This window comes from Gobio gobio (assembly GCF_949357685.1).
Source record: "Gobio gobio genome assembly, chromosome: 23".
Taxonomy (NCBI): Eukaryota; Metazoa; Chordata; class Actinopteri; order Cypriniformes; family Gobionidae; genus Gobio; species Gobio gobio.
Window position 1 is genome coordinate 26460125 of NC_137119.1, and position 21765 is coordinate 26481889.

The 21765-nt window shown below is 38.8% G+C and overlaps 2 protein-coding genes across 3 annotated transcripts; both read right to left on the reverse strand.

Annotated features, from left to right (window-relative positions):
• Positions 1–1234: 1234 nt before the first annotated feature.
• Positions 1235–2260, reverse strand: gpr12 (G protein-coupled receptor 12; the record flags this gene model as incomplete). The annotated part of the gene is made up of 1 exon (XM_079806954.1): positions 1235–2260. One exon carries the CDS (start codon positions 2258–2260, stop codon positions 1235–1237), a length of 1026 nt encoding a protein of 341 aa, XP_079663080.1.
• Positions 2261–10668: 8408 nt separating this feature from the next.
• Positions 10669–21075, reverse strand: usp12a (ubiquitin specific peptidase 12a). 2 transcript variants are annotated; one of them, XR_013815631.1, is made up of 10 exons: positions 20974–21075; positions 19477–19557; positions 19166–19379; positions 16138–16370; positions 15938–16014; positions 15763–15846; positions 15449–15646; positions 15151–15229; positions 10997–11458; positions 10669–10943 (listed from the first exon to the last, which is right to left on the reverse strand). XR_013815631.1 is itself a non-coding variant. In XM_079805468.1 (9 exons), the coding sequence occupies exons 1-9, from the start codon at positions 21019–21021 to the stop codon at positions 11357–11359; spliced, it is 1116 nt and encodes a 371-aa protein (XP_079661594.1). In that variant the 5' UTR covers positions 21022–21075; the 3' UTR covers positions 10669–11356. The 2 variants fall into 2 exon arrangements, 1 of the variants encoding a protein (XP_079661594.1); XM_079805468.1 differs by having other exon boundaries at positions 10669–11458.
• Between the last annotated feature and the right edge of the window lie 690 nt (positions 21076–21765).

A 21765-nucleotide genomic window follows, 5' to 3' on the forward strand; every position in this document is an offset into this window, starting at 1 on the left:
TATTTGGGTATGAAAGATGACAGAGGCAGTGGGATTCTCTCATAATGTTTCAAACAACATACCCCTCTAATTGATTTATCTTAATGCTGTCGCCAGATCATCCTTCTTTACAAATGCAATACATGTAAATTTTAAGCAAAATGCTTTGAGCTACCATTGTGTGAAAGCTATCCCGTATCCAGTAGTAATTACCAGTTGGGCACATTAAAAGGAGCAGTGCTCCATTCAGAGGGTTGCGGGCACAATTCAAATTAAAAGGAAATCAATAGAAAATACATTCGGTTCCATCCTCCATGTCGCTGCATATAAACAAACCTCTTATTCTTGCAGACACGCAATGCAACGGTTCTTTGAAGTGAGCCTCTATTCACATGGGGCTGTTTAGATGAACATACACGTTCTCCCGGGTCCCCGGTCGCTTTCATACCGCGTTTATGGAAGAGGATACGGAGACGGTTCGACTTCCGTTCCAAACTAAAATGAAGGCATCGACGGGTACGGTTATTTATAGAGTAGTTCTCATTCTGAGATTGTAGTTAGCTCTTCATGGTTTTCTGCTTTGGAGGACATTTTACATGCCGCGCTTGTGTTGAGATTTAAATCTCTCTCTCTCTCTCTCTCTCTCTCTCTCTCTCTCTCTCTCTCTCTCTCTCTCTCTCTCTCTCTCTCTCTCTCTCTCTCTCTCTCTCTCTCTCTCTCTCTCTCTCTCTCTCTCTCTCTCTCTCTCTCTCTCTCTCTCTCTCTCTCTCTCTCTCTCTCTCTCTCTCTCTCTCTAGGTCGGTTTCTTCGGAGGACTCGAGGCGCGGATCACCGAGCGCCTCGTCTATTTTTAGCACACCGCGGTTACTTAACTTTCAGTGCACGTTCTTGAATGCAGCAACAGCAGGACGAGATGAATGAGCTTCGGGATCCAGTCAAGAGGACCGCCTTGTGCTGCCCCTCATCCTCCTCCTCCTCCTCCCTCAAAGCCCGTGCAACAGGGGGCTGCCACTGTGGCCAAGCCAAAACGAGCACAAAAAATGCAACGGCATATTATGTACAAGATATTTACATCTGCCTGCCACACAGCTTCTGTTTCCGGCCTTTTTTTCCCCTGGACAGGGTGTGGCAGCTGGTCAGATCAGGATCAGGCAAAGATCGTGTGGCAGTGGTTGTCACATAACAATTAGGGGAAGACATAAACGGGTGACGAGCACGCCCTTTCTGGTGCTTTCTGTGCAATTCCCTAGGCACATCAGACGTCGCTGGGGGTCCGTGCCCGTTGGGCCACGCTGGCAGGGATACATCCACAGCACACCAGCCACAGCGCTTTCTGGATCTCTTGATTGCGGAAGGCGTAAATTACGGGGTTGATGACCGAGTTGTAGGTGGCGGGCACCAGGGTGGCATATGTGTAGAGTGGTGGGTACGTGTAATCGGCTATGAGCGAGTAGACTGTAAATGGCATCCAACAAGCGGCGAATGTGCCCAGAATGATAGCCAAGGTGGATACACCTTTCCGCGTTGTGACGTAGTGAGGGCTTGCGGCTAAAAAGTGGTGCTGGAGGGCGATTTGGTGTGCATGTCGCATGACAATTTTACAGATCTGCACGTAGAGCTGTAGCATGAGGCCAAAGAGCAGAAGGAAGGACACGGAAAGAACGGCCACGTTGTTTTTTGTAAGAGGCCACACCACACTGCAGTTCTCCTCCTCACCCAGGCAGTTCACACCGGTAACAGGCAGCAAACCCAGACACAACGACACTCCCCATAGAAGCACAAGCATGGTGTATGTGAAGGCAGCCGTTCGCTCAGAGTTATAGGTGAGGGCGTAGTACAGCGACAGGTAGCGGTCAATGGTGATAGCCAGCAGGCTGAAAACAGACGCGGAGAAGGACGCCACCACCAGACCCACAGTCAGAAGCTGCGCCGAATCAGAGCGCAGCAGGTAAGCGAAGGTAAAGTGCAGGACTAACCCCAAACCGGCCAATAGGTCAGCAAGAGCTAGGCTGCCGATCAGCAGAAACATGGGTGCGCGCAGAGCCGGGTTCTGCCAGATGACCAAAACCACCAGGGCGTTCTCGCAGGCTATGAGGCTGCCGGACGAACACAGCACGATGTCCCACGGGTTTACCAACAGCTCAGCGGGCGGCCTCGCCGGCAGGACAACCGCAGGTGGGTACGTTCCGACGGTGATGTTCTCTAAGCTCCCTGCGCCGCTGCTGCCCCACGTGGGTTCTTGAGCTAGCCAGCTGGGAGAAACTGACACCTCTTCGCTCATTCTGCCTCCCGTCTAAAATGACACACACAAACGCAGAAAAACAGAATGAGAAGTATAACTTTTGTCTAAAAAAAAGACAAAACATTTATATAGTCCACCGTTGGCATCAATGGTACAATGAAGAACCTTTAACACAACCACAGCACAAAATATTCTTTGTAGTGGAAAAGGGTTCTGTTATTAGTTCTTCACACTGAGAAAAAAATGGTTCTTTTAAGAACTGTTCACTGAAAGCTTCTTTAGGGAACTGGTTCTTATAGCATTGCTGTGAAAACCACATTTTTACGAGTACAGATACTGTCAGCATTTACTTACCATCATGTCGTTCCAAACATGTGACTTCCTTATGTGGAACATAGATGTTTTGAAGAATGCTTTTAACAAAACACGTTGGTTCCCATTGACTTCCATTGCATTTTTTGGGGTTGGGGTATATATAAATGGAGGGGAACCGAAAGGTTACCACCATTCTTTAAAAATATCTTCTTTGATGTTCCACAGAAGAAAGAAAGTCATACGTGTTTGGAATGACATGACAGGAGGGTAAGTAAATGCTGACAGACTTTTCATTATCCGTTTGAATATTAAATAATACATTTACATAAGAACTAGCAGCTGTGGTTGCCAGAACTTTACTGTAAAAAGAAAAGAAAAGAAAGAAAATACAGTGCCAATGTTACAAGCATTATGGATTGACATTTTGGTAACTATATTTTGCAATTTCTCATGACATGTTATTACATTATGTAATTTTAAAACATCATAAAGTTATTTAAATATATATATATATATCCAGGCACATTTGACCAATTCCAAACCACAGTAATCCTAATAACTACTATTGATTTAGTATTTAATAATGTATAAGTGATATATAATTGTTCATGAAGGCTGGAAATGAAAAACACCTTATATTCAGGTGTGCAGAATTATTAGGCATGTTTTCTTTTACAGATAAATTGAGCCAAAAAAGAGACATTGCTTTTTTATAGGCTTTATAGGTTGAGAGTGACTCTTGAAGGACCAGCACCACATCCTCTAGTACCACTGTTTGAAGAATTCATCTTCCAGAATCTGGCAGTACGTTTTGGGAGTTCATTTTAGTCCATCCTGAAGTCCGTTTTGCAGAGATGGACTAAAAATGAACTCCCAAAACGTACTGCCAGATTCTGGAAGATGAATTCTTCAAACAGTGGTACTAGAGGATGTGGTGCTGGTTCTTCAAGAGTCACTCTCAACCTATCTGTCCATAAAGCCTATAAAAAAACCTTCTTCATGTATTTTACAACACTTCAGCTTGTGATTCTTATTTAGTGGGGGTCATTTTTTAGGATTCTTTACCTAACTGAAGTCTCTGAGATCCTGACACCTTGCACTTCTGGAGACTCCAGGTAGGTTGCAGCTCTGGAAAATGGTGGCGCTGGAGACTAAAGGGTTCCTGATGGTTTCACCCTTAATTCTTCACCTTAATTCTTAATTCTTTTGCAGTTAACAGGTGTCTTTTCTTCACCACCTGTTTTTGTCAGATCCTGCTGACCCAACGAGCATTTCACTGTCCAATGGTCATGCCTTAACTGCAATGTCTAATACTTTTTGACTTTTCAGTCTGAGTTAAATCTCTTTTTTGGCTCAATTTATCTGTAAAAGAAAACATGCCTAATAATTCTGCACACCTGAATATAAGGTGATTTTCATTTCCAGCCTTCATGAATAATTATATATCACTTATACACTATTAAATACTAAATCAATAGTAGTTATTAGGATTACTGAGGTTTGGAATTGGTCAAATGTGCCTGGAAAAAAAATATGATCAGAAAATCAACGTGCCTAATAATTCTGCACTCCCTGTATATATATATATATATATATATATATATATATATATATATATATATATATATATATATATATATATATATATATATATATATATATATATATATATATATATATATATATATATATATATATATATATATACACATACATACATACAGTGTGTATATATATAAACAAAATAAAACTCATTTTTAAATAAAATATAAAAGGTCTGGTTGATTTCTAGGAATACCTCTTTTCCTGTGAATTCAACCTGCTTTTTAAAAATATAGACAAATATATTTTACCATAAAATGATAGCCTACATATTGTCTTAAGTATAATGTACATTTTATGATTAAATTATAACGTGATTCATACTTCTTTTTTTTTTACGTTGAATTGTTCAGTATTTTACAGCAACATTGTGTTTTATATATAAATAGGCCTTTTTCTTTCTTTCTTTTTTACTATTAGCAAGTGCTTACTGTAGCATTTGTACATTATTTTCCCATTAACACAACATTTTTACAGTGTATAGGCATTCCAAAAACATCAGAGATTATAATCATCCATTATAACAGAAAATTAGCCATAATAATTATCCTAAATGCCATTGTTCAGTTTAATTATGCATTACTTCTCTGTTAGTGTCTTAAGACTCATGGTGTTCTTTTGTTTAGAACAAAGAATCAAATTAAGATGAAAGATTTTACCTTAGTGGTTAAGTGGCTAAAGGAACCGGCTATTATTGGGATACTTTTGAATCATACAATACAATGGTGGGAAATCAAAAAATGAAGGGAGGGTCCTATTGAGTGCTGATATTAAATAAAGGCGGGTTCCACTGCTTATAAAAGCCCCCCTGCACCAGCATCCTTTTATCTATCACATATGGACTCCTAAAGAACATCTACACTTCCAGCAGCTGGAGGCAACCATTGCTTCCCCTGAGCCCTTTTAGCTTTATAATAACGCTTCAGCTCTTGCTCTGTAAAAATCATTTATGTGCTGTAAAATGCAAAGCAATACCATCAGAACGATTTCAAATACACCCGGTCTCCATTCACTCCCCATCTGGAGGCTTCCCTACCTTGTCTTTTAGAGGAGAGGCGCCTGTTTAGATGTTTTTGCGTCCTTCTTGTCTTTCCATTGTATTTAATGGCAGCGCTGTTTGCAGGTGCAGCGCCGCGCGGACGGATGGAGGAATCGGATGCTGTGATGCCGGACCGGAGAATCGTCACAGCCAGCAGCAATAGCGGCTCTTCGCCGTCTGCACGAGCATCACCACCGACTGCGGCTGTGCGAGGCACTGGGAGGGGTGAGCTTTCCTTCTCAGACCAGAAGGTCCCGTCACCTATCTGCTGCTGGGAAACCTAAAGGACGCGATTCTGTGCCGTGATAGGCATTTTCGTGAACGGATAGCCTACAGTCAAACCAAAATGTATTCAGACACCTTCAACATTTTCTCACATTATCACAGTTTATACGCTATAATTTAGAAAATGGTAATAAAATATGACAAGAAATCAAGTGTTAAACTGTGTCAGAACAAATTCATCTTAATAATGGCAGATAACTTTGATAGAAAGGTATGTAATGGATTACAATCAACCAATCGGCTGTTAAATTCAAGTACACAATTAGATAATACCAATTTAGGTCAACAAATGACCAAGCAATGCTTCATTTTGTTCAATCTGTGGTGTAAAAGGTTGCATTAGCAATTTAAGAAAAGAAAAAAACACTTCAGCAAAACATGGTCAGATCAAAGTGTCTGAATAATTTTGGTCCCAAATTGTTTATCAATTTTACTGGTAGTCCACTGTATGAAGAATTGTTGGGTATAATATGTCAGTTTACTTTATTTTGCTGTCCTCACTTAACATAAATGAACTATAGTGTCCAGCACCCACTATAGTAAAACATTATATCAGGTGTCTGATTATTATTTTACACACACACACACACACACACACACATATATATATATATATATATATATATATATATATATATATATATATATATATATATATATATATATATATATATATATATATATATATATATATATATATATATATATATATATATATATATATATATATATATATATATATATATATATATATATATATATATATATATATATATATATATATATATACACTCACCTAAAGGATTATTAGGAACACCTGTTCAATTTCTCATTAATGCAATTATCTAATCAACCAATCACACGGCAGTTGCTTCAATGCATTTAGGGGTGTGGTCCTGGTCAAGACAATCTCCTGAACTCCAAACTGAATGTCAGAATGGGAAAGAAAGGTGATTTAAGCAATTTTGAGCGTGGCATGGTTGTTGGTGCCAGACGGGCCGGTCTGAGTTTTTCACAATCTGCTCAGTTACTGGGATTTTCACGCACAACCATTTCTAGGGTTTACAAAGAATGGTGTGAAAAGGGAAAAACATCCAGTATGCGGCAGTCCTGTGGCCGAAAATGCCTTGTTGATGCTAGAGGTCAGAGGAGAATGGGCCGACTTATTCAAGCTGATAGAAGAGCAACTTTGACTGAAATAACCACTCGTTACAACCGAGGTATGCAGCAAAGCATTTGTGAAGCCACAACACAACCTTGAGGCGGATGGGCTACAACAGCAGAAGACCCCACCGGGTATCACTCATCTCCACTACAAATAGGAAAAAGAGGCTACAATTTGCACGAGCTCACCAAAATTGGACAGTTGAAGACTGGAAAAATGTTGCCTGGTCTGATGAGTCTCGATTTCTGTTGAGACATTCAGATGGTAGAGTCAGAATTTGGCATAAACAGAATGAGAACATGGATCCATCATGCCTTGTTACCACTGTGCAGGCTGGTGGTGGTGGTGTAATGGTGTGGGGGATGTTTTCTTGGCACACTTTAGGCCCCTTAGTGCCAGTTGGGCATCGTTTAAATGCCACGGCCTACCTGAGCATTGTTTCTGACCATGTCCATCCCTTTATGACCTCCATGTACCCATCCTCTGATGGCTACTTCCAGCAGGATAATGCACCATGTCACAAAGCTCGAATCATTTCAAATTGGTTTCTTGAACATGACAATGAGTTCACTGAACTAAAATGGCCCCCGCAGTCACCAGATCTCAACCCAATAGAGCATCTTTGGGATGTGGTGGAACGAGAGCTTCGTCCCCTGGATGTGCATCCCACAAATCTCCATCTACTGCAAGATGCTATCCTATCAATATGGGCCAACATTTCTCAAGAATGCTTTCAGCACCTTGTTGAATCAATGCCACGTAGAATTAAGGCAGTTCTGAAGGCGAAAGGGGGTCAAACACAGTATTAGTATGGTGTTCCTAATAATCCTTTAGGTGAGTGTATTATATATATATATATATATATATATATATATATATATATATATATATATATATATATATATATATATATATATATATACACACACACACACAAAGATATTTTACCATAAAATGATAGCCTACATATTGTCTTAAGTAAAATGCACATTTTATCATTAAATTATAATATATATTGTATATATTTTTTTCTTCTAAATCCTTTATCCACTAGGATGTCTTTTTGGCCTGTACTCAGCACCACGTTTCCCTAACGTTATACGCATAGAATAAAAAGTATACTGCAAAAAATATTTTCATGATTTATCAAATTTTTTCTTTTGTTAAATCTACTTAAAGGGTTACTTCACCCAAAAATGAAAATAATGTAATTTATTACTCACCCTCATGCCGTTCCACACCCGTAAGGCTTCTTCGGAACACAAATTAAGATATTTTTGTTGAAATCTGATGGCTCAGTGAGGCCTCCATAGCCAGCAATGACATTTCCTCTCTCAAGATCCATTAACTAAAAACATATTTAAATTAGTTCATGTGAGTACAGTGGTTCAATATTAATATTATAAAGCGATGAGAATATTTTTGGTAAATCACGGGACTTTGGTGCTCCGAACCGCTGATTCGATACACTAACGTTTCGAAGCCTCATGAAGCAGTGTTTTTAAATCTGCCATCAAGTCATTATTTAGTTTTTTTTTTGGCGCACCAAAAATATTCTCCTCGCTTTATAATATTAATATTGAACCACTTTATATTTAACTGATTTAAATGGTTTTAGTACATTAATGGATCTTGAGAGAGGACATTTCATGGCTGGCTATGCAGGCATCACTGAGCCATCAGATTTCAACAAAAATATCTTAATTTGTGTTCCGAAGATTAACATTTTATGGGTGTGGAACGGCATGAGGGTGAGTAATAAATTACATTATTTTCATTTTTGGGTGAACCCTTTAAAGGATTAACTTAGTTCACTTTAAAATGAAAATTACTCCATGATTTACTCACCCTCAAGCCATTCTAAGTGTATATGACTTTCTTTCTGCTCTGGGTGTGTGTGTTCACTACTGTGTGTGTGCACTTGGATGGGTTAAATGCAGAGCACAAATTCCAAGTATGGGTCACCATACTTGGCCCCACGTCACTTCACTTCACTTCTTTCTGATGAACATAATCTGAGTTACATTAATAATATTCTGATGTTTCCAGGCTTTACAATGGCAGTGAACGGAGCCCATGAGTTTGAAGCTCAAAAAAGTGCATCTATCCATCATAAACGTACTCCACACAGCTCAGGGGTGTTAATAAAGGCCTTCTGAAGCGAAGCAATGCGTTTGAATTTAACACGTTATAACGTAAAATCTAGCTTCCTCCAGACCACCGTGCGTATTCAACTTACAGAAAAGGCGTAACTGGCACGACATATGACTAGCGTAAACGTTTTGAAATGTGAGAGGCATTACACTTTCTTCGTAAGTTGAATACGGAAGGCGTTTCGGTAGATATTTTTTACTTTATAAAGTTTTAAATATGGATCTTTTTCTTACAAAAACCCATCGCTTCGCTTCAGAAGGCCTTTATTAACCCCATGGAGCCGTGTGGAGTACGTTTATGACAGATGGATGCATTTTGAGCTTCAAACTCGTGGGTCTCATTCACTGCCATTATAAAGCTTGGAAACATCTGAATATTTATTAATATAACTCAAATTATGTTCATCAGAAAGAAGAAAGTCATATACACCTAGGATGTCTTGAGGGCGAGTAAATCATGGAGTAATTTTCATTTTAAAGTGAACTAGTCCTTTAATTTATGTTGTTCAGATAACAAAATTTTGAGTTTCTGTTGATGAAACCAATCTCCTTCATTGTATTAACTCAAATGTATAATTTCAATTAATTTAAAATTAAGGCAGCTAGGTAACGTACTTTTTTTAATTTAAGCCGACAATATATACATTTTATTTTTTTACAGTATTTTGCATTTATTCTCCCGTGTTCTCTTATATAGAGATGGACATATTTTATTTAAAAATACTTTATTTGTACTTTAGAAATATTATATTTTATATTAAAAAGTGTCCCATGTTGTACTTCAACCCTGTTATCTTCATAACATTGTCAAAATAAAATATTCCATTATAATAATAATAAAAAACCCTCAAAAAGAAAAAAAAAGATGTTAATTCATCAAGGTTAGGTGTGATCTCTTTTTAATCACTTTATCTTAAGATTTTATGTTTTTCAGTAGAGGAGAGCACATTTTAATTATTGAAAACTATATATTTTTTAGAAATATTAGCATTAAATTCTCTTTCTTTTAAACAAATTGTAGTGTTATGACCTTAAGCAAAAGACTCAATTAAAGTAAAAAGTAAATAAAAGTATTGGCTAAATAAACAGTAAAACTCAACCCTGCTACTTTTTTGAATGCCAACACATGTATTACAATGTTTGAATTTAGCTTGACATGGCAAATGCAATAGATGAACACTATAAAGGCAACGTTTGTCTGATAGAATACCTCAAATCTTAATTCTTTTCAAAACGGAAAAGGCACCTACTTCTAACGACCCAGAAGGTAATGTAACGTGTCTCTGTAGGATGAGACCCATTTATCTAGCATCTGACATTCAGACTGCATCTTTCTGGAAAGATGCACATTGTGTTGCTCCCCTGTGAGAGCTATTCTCGGCGCGTGCTATTAACAGCATGCTCATCTGTGTCACCCACTTCCCCCACTATCTTCCCTCTCTCCTCCATTCTCTAACCCCGTGCAGCCTTCGTCCCCATGCCTCTTTCTCAGTCTGCGCTATTTCAGACAGACTCGCACCTCCTCAAAGACTAAGCTGCGTAGACAGTGACAATGCGTGATAAAATCCTTCACAGACTGAAACTAGGCTCGGTATGGGCCTCAAAGGAGACAGATTTTAGAATTGCTGTTACGCGCTAATAAAAGTATGTAATGCTTTATGGAAATTTGAACGAATCAGAACGAGATCAGAAGAGAGATCAGTGAAAAGGGAATGATACTGTGCGGTTCTCCATCTTGCAGTAATCTGGACCGGCCACTGAGGGGCTACAGTGACCACGAATGAGTCATCAGCACAGGGCAAGGCTTGGTTGTATGTACGAGGGGTCCAATCAAATCGCAGTAGGCTGGTAATAGCTGGTATTTACATGCTTGCATGCATACATCCCATCTTGGTGTATACACTTTTATTTCTTTTTCTTTAAAACAGAAAATGATAAATTTCACAACAGGCCGTCTCAAGCAAACCCTCACATTAACCTTCCAACATCTACAAAACTGTATCAAAAGTGCACCATAGTGTTATACATCTTTTCTGGTTCTATTCTCATTTTTTGGCTATATCAGTAATATTATTATAATTCTCATAATATTTATACAAATATCACTCTGTACAAGGTAGAAATACATAACCCGAAATGCCCCGTATCCGGAGCTTTAAGACCCTCCCCGCCATTATAATAAACACACCCGCTTTCCCCATGCACAAGTCTTCAGCCTCCTCACAGCCACAGGAATCAAAAGATCGCAGCATGAAAGTTGAACGCAAATCCCCGTCATATCATACGGTCTGTTACATTAAACACATTCTCTCCACAGTAAGGACTGAACACGAGTTATGAAATGCTCCCACAACGTAAATACAACTGACAAACAACGTTCAAAAGGCCTTGCGACTACATGGCGTCCAACGTTACTGCTGCGTGGAGACTGGCGAGGGAGGGCTTGGACGGGTGGGGTGGGGTGTGTGTGAGGCGCCTCTGCAGAGAGAACCTGCGCAGGTGAGATGCAGCAGGGTTCTGCATACAGGCACGCCTGCTGAACAGGTGTCCGTAAGGGGACGCCTCTCGGGTCTCTCTCAGTCTCTGGACTGGTAAAACAGGATGTACCCGGACTCAGAGTTCTTGGAAATTTCAGAGGTTAATCCGTAGAATTCTTCAATCGCCTGGGCATCGATTTTCTATAGGGAGAAACAAAAAATGTTTTTAACAAATGCATGAAGGCCATTTTACAATCATCAAGACTGAGATTGGCTGGTGGAAGCCATCGGAATGAGAGTCGAGGCCTAGGAGCAGTGATGGTCTTGACTGGTATATGATATGATATGTGGACCGTGTGCGTGCATCAAGTGTAATTTGATGCTTTGTATTTTCTGACAGACAAACTACATGTATTAATTGTTTACAACTGAGTGAAATGCTTTAGCTTTTGTGTAGGATGATTGATTATGTGTATAGCTCGTTTTAATCTATATATCCATGGATAAATTGTTTGTTGTATGTATACGAATATTGATGTTGTATATTGATTGCAACTGGTCACTTGAGGTGATTTAGATCTATTGTTGAACCTTTGTAAACCTGCTTGTTGTACTTGCAGCAATGTATTAGTGTTTGATGGTTTTTCATACTTGTCATTGATGTAAATGTTGTTGTTCTTTTTTATAGTAATCACACCTTGATCCACATGTTGAGCCATCTTAAATAAAAGCAACCACTAATTCATAACCCAGTGATTATACAATTAAACCAATTATCATTAAACTTTATTACACACAGCTTTAAATCACTTACAATTAAATCCTTTTAAAAATTGATTACATTTAAATCATTTAAAAATTAAAGGGTTTATAAAGATTGCACCCCCAGCCAGCGATTTCTAGCTTATGAAATATTTTAGAGCTAAGTATAACTATATATACAGTGCATCTGGAAAGTATTCACATCACAGCCCTTCACTTTTTCCACATTTTGTTATGTTATAGCCTTATTCCAAAATCGATTAAATTCATTATTTTCCTCAAAATTCTACAAAAAATACCCCATACTGACAACATGAAAGAAGTTTGTTTGAAATCTTTGCAAATTTGTTAAAAATAAAAAAATCACATGTACTTAAGTATTCACAGCCTTTGCCATGACACTCAAAATTGAGCTCAGGTGCTGATCATCCTTGAGATGTTTCTACAACTTGATTACACCTGTGGTAAATTCAGTTGATTGGGCATGATTTGGAAAGGCACACATCTGTCTATATAAGGTCCCACAGTTAACAGTGCATGTCAGAGCACAAACCAAGCCAGGAAATCCAAGGAATTGTCTGTAGACCTCCGAGACAGGATTGTATCGAGGCATAGATCTGGGACACAGTACAGAAAAATTCCGCCTGGAGTTTGCCAAAAGGCATGAGAACAAATTATCTGGTCTGATGAAACGAAGATTGGCCTGGAGGAAACCAGGCACCGCTCATCACCTGGCCAATACCATCCCTACAGTGAAGCATGGTGGTGGCAGCATCATGCTGTGGGGATTTTTTTTAGTGGCAGAGACTAGTCAGGACCGAGGAAAAGATGAATGCAGCAATGTACAGAGACATCCTTGATGAAAACCTGCTTCAGAGCGCTCTGGACTAGAGCTTAGATGAAGGCGCGGCTGCACGGGAGTAATCACTTTCATTGCACATGAACTGGAGCACGTCTCATAAATAAACCGAAACTCAGCAGGCTACTTACCTCACAAACATGATAAATATGTGTATAGAAAGCTTGAAATGTCCACTGTTAAACGAAACAATTCGGCTAATTAAGCAATACGCAGTGTTCACGTGAGCAGCTCATGATGGCATCTCAGAAGCGGTCCTGCGTGTGCTCGACGCTTAGTTTAACGCTAATTTTTAGACTAATCCTGACACATTCGTTTCTTAGTTGTAGTATTAGTTCTTACTTTGCTAAAAATATATATTATTTCTGATTATGGCATCGGGTCGGGTCGGGTCGGGTCAAGTTCGGGCTCGGGCAGAGAAACTAAACTCTACTCTGGACCTCAGACTGGGGCGAAGGTTTATCTTCCAACAGGACAACGACCCTAAGCACACAGCCAAAATAACAAAGGAGTGGCTACGGGACAACACTGTGAATGTCCTTGAGTGGCCCAGCCAGAGCCCAGACTTGAACCAGATTGAACATCTCTGGAGAGATCCGAAAATGGCTTTGTACCGACTCTCCCCATCCAACCTGATGGAGCTTGAGATGGTCCTGCAAAGAAGAATGGGAGAAACTGCCCAAAAATAGGTGTGCCAAGCTTTTAGCATCATACTCAAAAAGACTTGAGGCTGTAATTGGTGCCAACGGTGCTTCAACAAAGCATTGAGCAAAGGTTGTGAATACTTCTGTATATGTGATTTAAAAAAATAAATAAAAAACATTTGCAAAGATTTCAAACAAACTTCTTTTACATTGTCATTATGGTGTATTGTTTGTAGAATTTTGTGGAAAATAATGAATTTAATCAATTTGGTAATAAGGCTGTAACATAAGAAAATGTGGAAAAAGTGAAGCCTTGTAAATACTTTCTGGATGCGCTGTATACACAGATCAGGCATAACATTACCGTATATAACATTTCTAATATTGAATTGATCCCCCTTTTACTGCCAAAACAGGCCTGACCCATCGAGGCATGGACTCCACTAGAGTCTAGACCCCTGAAGGTGTGCTGTTGTATCTGGCACCAAGATGTTAGCAGCAGATCCTTTAAAGTCCTGTAAGTAGCGAGGTGGGGCCTCCATGGATCGGACTTGTTTGTTCAGCACATCCCACAGATGCTCGATTGGATTGAGATCTGGGGAATTTGGAGGCCAAGTTAACACCTCAAATTTGTTGTTGTGCTCCTCAAACCATTTTTGCTTTGTGGCAGGGCGCATTATTCTGCTGAAAGAGGCCACAGACACCAGGGAATACAGTTTCTATGAAAGGGTGTACATGGTCTGCAACAATGCTTAGGTAGGTGGTACGTGTCAAAGTAACATCCACAGGCAGGACCCAAGGTTTCCCAGCAGAACATTGCCCAAAGCATCACACTGCCGCTGCTGGCTTTCCTTCTTCATCCTGGGGCCATGTGTTCCCCAGGTAAATGACGCACACGCACCCGGCCATACACGTGATGTAAAAGAAAATGTGATTCATCAGACCAGGCCACCTTCTTCCATTGCTCCGTGGTCCAGTTCCGATGCTCACGTTGGGGCTTTCAGCGGTGGACAGGGGTTAGCATGGGCACCCAGACTGGTCTGCGGCTATGCAGCCCCATACGCAACAAACTGCGATGCACTGTGTATTCTGACACCTTTCTATCAGAACCAGTATTAACTTCTTGAGCAATCTGAGCTACAGTAGCTCGTCTGTTTGATTGGACCACACGGGCCAGCCTTTGCCCCCCACGTGCATCAATGAGCCTTGGTCGCCCATGACCCTGTCGCTCTGACCCTAATATATCCCACCCACTAACAGGTGCCATGATGAAGAGATAATCAGTGTTATTCACTTCACCTGTCAGTAGTCATAATGTTATGCCTGATCGGTTTATATATACATTCAATATAAAATATCTATTTGGTTTGATATATTTTTTAACATTATTATGAAGATTTCCTTTTTATATATATATATATATATGTTTTTTTCATGTATTTTTCAGCATATGCTTTTATAAAGTCATTATGAAAATGTTTTTAATACTATAAATTAATTAAGGTCTGGCTGAGTCCTGAAAATCATCATTTTAAAATTCCCTAATATTTACAGGTTTTCCATAACTGTGGGAACCCAAAATCTCAGTGAATGACTGATGCTATTATACATGACGGATGGCAGCTTACCTCTACGATGTCGTCATCAAACAGTAGCCAGAAATCATGACTCTTTACAATTGCAATGTAGTGTCCTCGGTTTGGACCGCTGTGAAAGCACACATACATAAAAATAAGCTACAGATCGAGGAAGCAAATCAAGACAGTTCTCCTTTTTACACATTTTAAAAAGCTTACATGAACAGATTCTGTTCACACAAGCCAGCATTGCGAAATCAATCAACTTAGGGGGAAGAAAAACGCATTAATAAAAGACTGAAAGTCCATTCTGGCTTCCTGGTTTCCATCAAAATCTGTACCGACTTACCTGCCACAATGCACAACCACAGCGACCAGGTCGTAAAGCCTCTCGGGATTGGTGGCATCGCCAGAGGTGTTAAAGAGGCGGAGCTCCAGAGGGAAGACCACGCGGTAGCTTAGCTTAGTGTAGCGCTGCAGCTGCTCCATGTATTTAAATCTCTTCAAGTGCAAGGCAAGGATCATGGGAAGTTTCTTAACCCGCATTCTAGAGTCAAACACAGACATAATCATGTATCGAGTATATTCACTATATAATAAATATATATATATATAGTATAAAACTAAACAGGAAATAGCTGACAGAAATGAAAGCATGCTCACCTTTTGTGTGCTTCCTGTTTACTTCTGCATTCCTCACAGTAATATTTATACTCACTGCACAAGGTCTCTGTATTACTGAAACCTCTATAAGGGGCCAGTAAGAAAAAGAATAGCTTATTAAAATGGACGCATATTCATGTTTGCTTTGGGTTTAAGTGTGAGTGTGCTTTCAGACCTGAGACAGTGTGTGATTGAAGTGTTCTGCTCCACATCCACTGACAAATCCAAGAAATCCTCATCTTTACTGCTTATCTGTGAAAGAGCAAAGTCCAAAGACCCACCTTAGATAAAAGCCCAACCAATCACAGTCAGGAGAATTATCAGGATCCTGTCTTATTGAACGGTATCCGGTTAAGTTAAGTGAGGTGCAATTACCGTCTCGCAAGTGAGGCATCGTGTCTCGTTGGTCAACGTGCCCTGGAAGATCTCATGAACCCAGGTGGAGGAGGGCGGGGTGCTGTTATTGTTCTGTGAGTCAAGTGTCCCATTGGCCAGTTTGCCATTCTGCTTGTCTTGCTTGCGCTCTTCTTGTAGCAGGTCTGCTATAGTGTTCAGCAGGTAGTTGAGAAACTCGTGTGCATCTTGTTGCATGTAGTTATCAAACAGTTCTGTGGGGCGACAGGGAGAAAGAATGCTGCATAAAATAGCACACGGCCAATTTCTGTACATTTCTAATTTCACTCGCTTCATCTAGAATATTGCAGTCTTCAAAGCTTCAAGTCAGAAATATCATAATTATAAGTTATATGCACGTCAATGACCCAAGATACTTTTTTTAAACTCTTTATGAAATTCTAGATGGTAATGAAATAGATGGTTTTGTGATGATGCTATAATTTTGTGGTAACACTTACAATAAGGTTCCATTTATTTAACATTTACCAGTAGCTTATTCAAATTAAAAGTTGGATCTGTAAATGTTATTTACTGGACCCGAGCTGACATGAACTGAATACACAGTTGTATTTTTATTAACCACCATTAACAAAGGTTAATAAATGCATGTAAATAAATTGCTCCTTGTTAGTTCATGTTACTTAATGCATTAAAGGTAGGGTAGGCCATTTCAGAGTGGCTAGCAATAGCAAGTTAGCTTTGAAAGCATGAGATCCCACCCTCCCTTAAGAGCGCAAAGCCAAGCATCCTTCGAAACACATAAACGCACACACAGTCTGCAAAGTGACACCACGTTGAATTACCTCATGTCTCAAAGCACATAACATTACAATTAGGGATGGGACCATTATCGATTTCACGATAAACCAAGATAAAATGTACTGATGGTTGGTATTATCTTTTATAATATGGTGTGTTATATTTTGTGATTTTACAAAAGTCCTGAGGGAAACGAGGATGGTCACCCTGTCTGCAGAACATGCAAAAAGAAAGTCGCTGCACTAGGGGGAAACACTTCAAATCTGCCGAGTCGTCTTCATGACCATCACCCACTGTTGTATAGCGAACACAAGCCAAGTTAAATTTGACCTCAATGCCAAAACTACGTCTGGTAAATAATTGGAAACAAAATGTTGTTTTGAGTTGAAATATTTTATCTCACTCATTTGAAATTAACGTGAAGCTTCCACAAAGAAACAAGCAAGTGGCTTTGAGTCAAAGACGAACAAACAAGTTCAAGCGATTGTTAATAAGATGAACGCAGCACACGCCTCATGAGCAGCAGGACTTTTATTATGCCACAGTTGCCGCCGCCATTTCCGTTTTTCCGGTCACGGGGTAACGCAGCTCTGTTTATCATATTAGATACATTTGAGTGTGTTGAAAATTATGTTATGACCTTACCTTTGGCGGCTGCTATGACACTTGTAGCACACTACAGTAAGAGTAAAGCGTTTCTGCAAAATAAAACCAGAAGCCGAGGGGAACGCAGACAGGCGACTCCCTCACACGTCCCGGTTCCTTGGTTAAAATAGCAATTTTCTCACGATTTACAAATAGTTGGAAACATTTGGGATATTGTAACAAAATATATAACACTGGCCTAGTGGTTTTTGGATATTTTACAGCAAAAATGTTACATATTGCAGCTTTAAGGGATGATAATAATGTAGATTATTCACAGATTTTTTTTTAATAATGTTTATAAATCCATTTTGTACAGCGTACAAAATCATCCAGACAAGATGATCACAACAATATTATAGTAGTATTAATAGCAAAGTCCTCTGATTTCATTTTCAATATAATCAAAAAACGAGAGAGCGCATCCGTTGTGATACATGGATGTGCGCTGTGTTATAATGTGTTGCTACTGACAACGGTCATTATAAGGAAGGAAATGCACAGAATATCTTGCTTAAAAAAGTAAATTTTATTTGTTGTTTGTTGATTTTCAAATATAAAACTTGTTGAAATGTTTTCAGTGTTCAGTTCTTATTGAACACTTTCATCTCATTTGAACAAAGCCGTGATAATATTGATAATCGTGATCATTTTGGTCATTATAATCGTAATATGAAATTTTCACACCGTCCCACCCCTATTTACAATAATAATGAACGTAAACAACTTACAGAGCTCTTACTTGTACCACCTGACTTCTGCAGATTCATTTCGGCATTGATAGTGCTGACAGAAACGCATTAATCCGAGTCTGAACACATGAACAGCTCCAGGTAGAACATCATAGGTAATTACGGTTACGGCATGGCGTGAATGCAGCTCACTTTTTTGGTTCAGGAGGAACTTTAATAGGCGGCGGCTGCTGTTTGTGGCGCTCGGAGACTGTCTGTCTACAACTCTGCATAGCCTTAGGGAACGCGCTGATGAAGTGTGATGTCTGCATGAGCAGGGTGCGCAGAGGTATGGAAATGCATATGTTGACAGGCAGGTAGGACATAGTATCGGACCGAATCCTGAGGTCCTGAGACTTCCACAGCCGAGATATATATATATATATATATATATATATATATATATATATATATATATATATATATATATATACATTTTAATATTTAGACCACTTCTATTATTGATTACTATCAGGATGTGGAGAGAGTTTCAAACAGTATAACAAAAAAAAAAATATAACAAATTGCCTATCCTACCTTTAACTAACATTAACTAATGGGACTTTATTGTTTCATTTGTGTATGACAGAGCATATAGTTAACTATTTTAACATTAATTAGTGTGCGTGCAAAAGAATGTGCACATCATATAATATACATATACTCATACAACAGAAAAAAATAGTTCTTGCTATTGTTTATTTGTGCTGGCTTAGCTTATTTTGTTTACGACTTGAATACATCGTGAGAACAACTTCTTGTGCTGCACCTCTTCAATTTTTCTGACCTAGAACTAGCATCCATATTGAAACCGAGAAGTAACTGAGAACATCAAATAGAATTTTATTACAACCCCTTCCTACTCGTCTTACCATTCTCTTTCCGTAGTCGTGTAATGAACTTCTTCGGGGGTATCACGCCAACTTTCCTCTTCTGGTTGGCTATACTGTGGAACAGATCGGCCAGGCAGGTGAGCAGGTTCTCTTTGCGACGCGGCTGGCTCCTGTACGCAAGGATCTTCTCCCGGAACGGCCGGCAGAAGTAAAGAGCCTGGAGCACAGAGTTACAGTAGCAGGTGTTTCCAAACTGTGGATCGAAACACACAAGTCACACACACTGATTCCATAGTATGCCGATAAACTTAGAGGAGACAATGGTAGACATCAGGGAACATTTTGCTTACGTTGACCAATCCGAAGTAATGCTCGTTGACAGGGAACTGCTCCGAGCCAATCTCTTTCTCCAAAGCGGAGGCATTGGCGCCCTGAAACGGAACAGGTGATCAGTTGTTCAGGTTTTTACACCTGCTTATCATTGGATAGAGAATCCCATACGAAAATGACTATGGTAACCACAGTTTCTACCACATAGTTATTGTTTCTATAATAAAACTATGGTAAGTTTGTATTACACACCACTTCCTTAAATAAGTGATAACAATTTACAATAAGGTTTCATTAGTTAACATCTTTAGTTAACATGAACAATACTTCTAGAGCATTTATTATTCTTAGTTAATTTCAACATTTACTAATACATTAAAATCAAAAGTTGAACCTGAACAAACAATGAACATTAACTAACATTAAGAAAGATGAATGAATATTGTAGCAAATATAAAGCTCATGGTTAGTTAATGTTAGTTAATCCATCTAATGTTAACAAATGAGACCTTATTGTAAAGTGTTACCAAATAAATAAATAAAATGACTAGAAAATGTGCAATTTTTAGAAGGAGATACTATTGTGATACTATTGTGGTTAATTGTAGAAAGTGATATTGTGCTGCAAACTATATTTACCATGGTAAATGGTAACTTCAGAAGACGTTTGATGCATGTGAGGCACTTTTGGTCAGATTACAACATCCATTGATTAAGAATTAATGTTTTAAAATTGCAATACCACCAAAAAACACGTATTTGTTAACATAAAAACAACCCTATTCAAAAATATACAGCATAACTTAAAGAGGTAAAATGACATTAGAAGTCATTAGCATTTCACCGCCGTCATTTTCACACTTGAAAACTTCAAATGCCGTTGAAAAAATGTAATTAACAATCAAAACGCAGATCAAGCAAATAAGATATGGAGGCGCATACTGGGTACGGAGAAGCAGAGAGGGGATGGGACCATGAAATCACGATGTGACCGCACTGGCAACAGCTTAGCACTGAAGCACAGGTACACTGAACGCGTTTCAGTCATCATGATGATGCTCACGTTTGCAACACAGTGATTATCTGGATGCTTGTACTCATTTATTACACATAAATAACATTCGAAGATTGTTTAGATGTCACTGTCTCGCGCTTATTAAGCACATCTCGCGATCATAACCCGCGCTGAATGACACTTCAGCTCAGCAGTTAGCAGATCTGCTTTGCTTTGCTGCCTTCAGCAAATCCTATAAGGACGGGCGAATTGAAAAGCTTAACGTTGTGTTACAAAGACAATACGGTCGCTTCGCATATCTACCCAATAACCGTAATAATTTAGGCCCAAGGCAAAATTCATAGCAGGCACACAGACGGAAAAAGACAGCTCGCAACTGCAGCAGAGGAAAACTGGCAACCCAAGGAGTCAGATTCACTGAACTAATGCAGCACGCGACCCTTTACAATATCATGCGTGTACTGATGCCCAATTATCCGTGAATGAAGTGATATTTACTCACCATGGTACAAAAAGAGGCAAATTTGGAAACTGTCATTAGGATTTCCATTCGCCCAGCGCCATCTTCCACCCAATCACCGCGCGGAGGCGAAAAGGAGTCCCCGTGAGGACAGACTGCGTACCTGCCAGAGGGAATTTCGCAGGGTCTTAGTGCCCCAGCGTCTGATGTAGATTATAATTCAAATCATTTTAATATAGTCACGGCATTAGTACACACACAATAAAAAGTGGCGTGAAGATAATACAATAAAGTATAATATAAAATTCTCAAATTAAATAATACATGCCAGTAATTTAAAAAAATAAATGATAAGTGCACTATACAGTAGGGGGAAACCGCATTAATGAACACATCAAAAAATGTATAATAATTGTTATGTTTATTTGAGAGTGTATTCAATTAAACAGAGAGCTTTAATTTATTGCATTTTTAATTTTAACAAGTAATAATTTTTTTCATGAACTAAACTCAGTTAACGCTTTTTATTTAAAAACAATTTAATTAAAGATATACACTTAGAGTGATTGTCGACTGCTGGTATTTTTTTATCGCTAATGTATGTCAGGATTTCGTTTAATTCATTGCATTTTTAATTACAAATAAAACAACATAATTACGTGTTTTCGTGAACCTAACCCGGTTAAAGATTCTTATTTAGAATATTAAAATTAAATGGTTGTGCGTTTGTGGGATTTGTCGAAAAAAAGTGTTTATTTAAGGCATAACTTAATTAATTTATTACATTTTTAATCTGGCTTCTCATTTATAAATAAACAAATAAATACATCTACA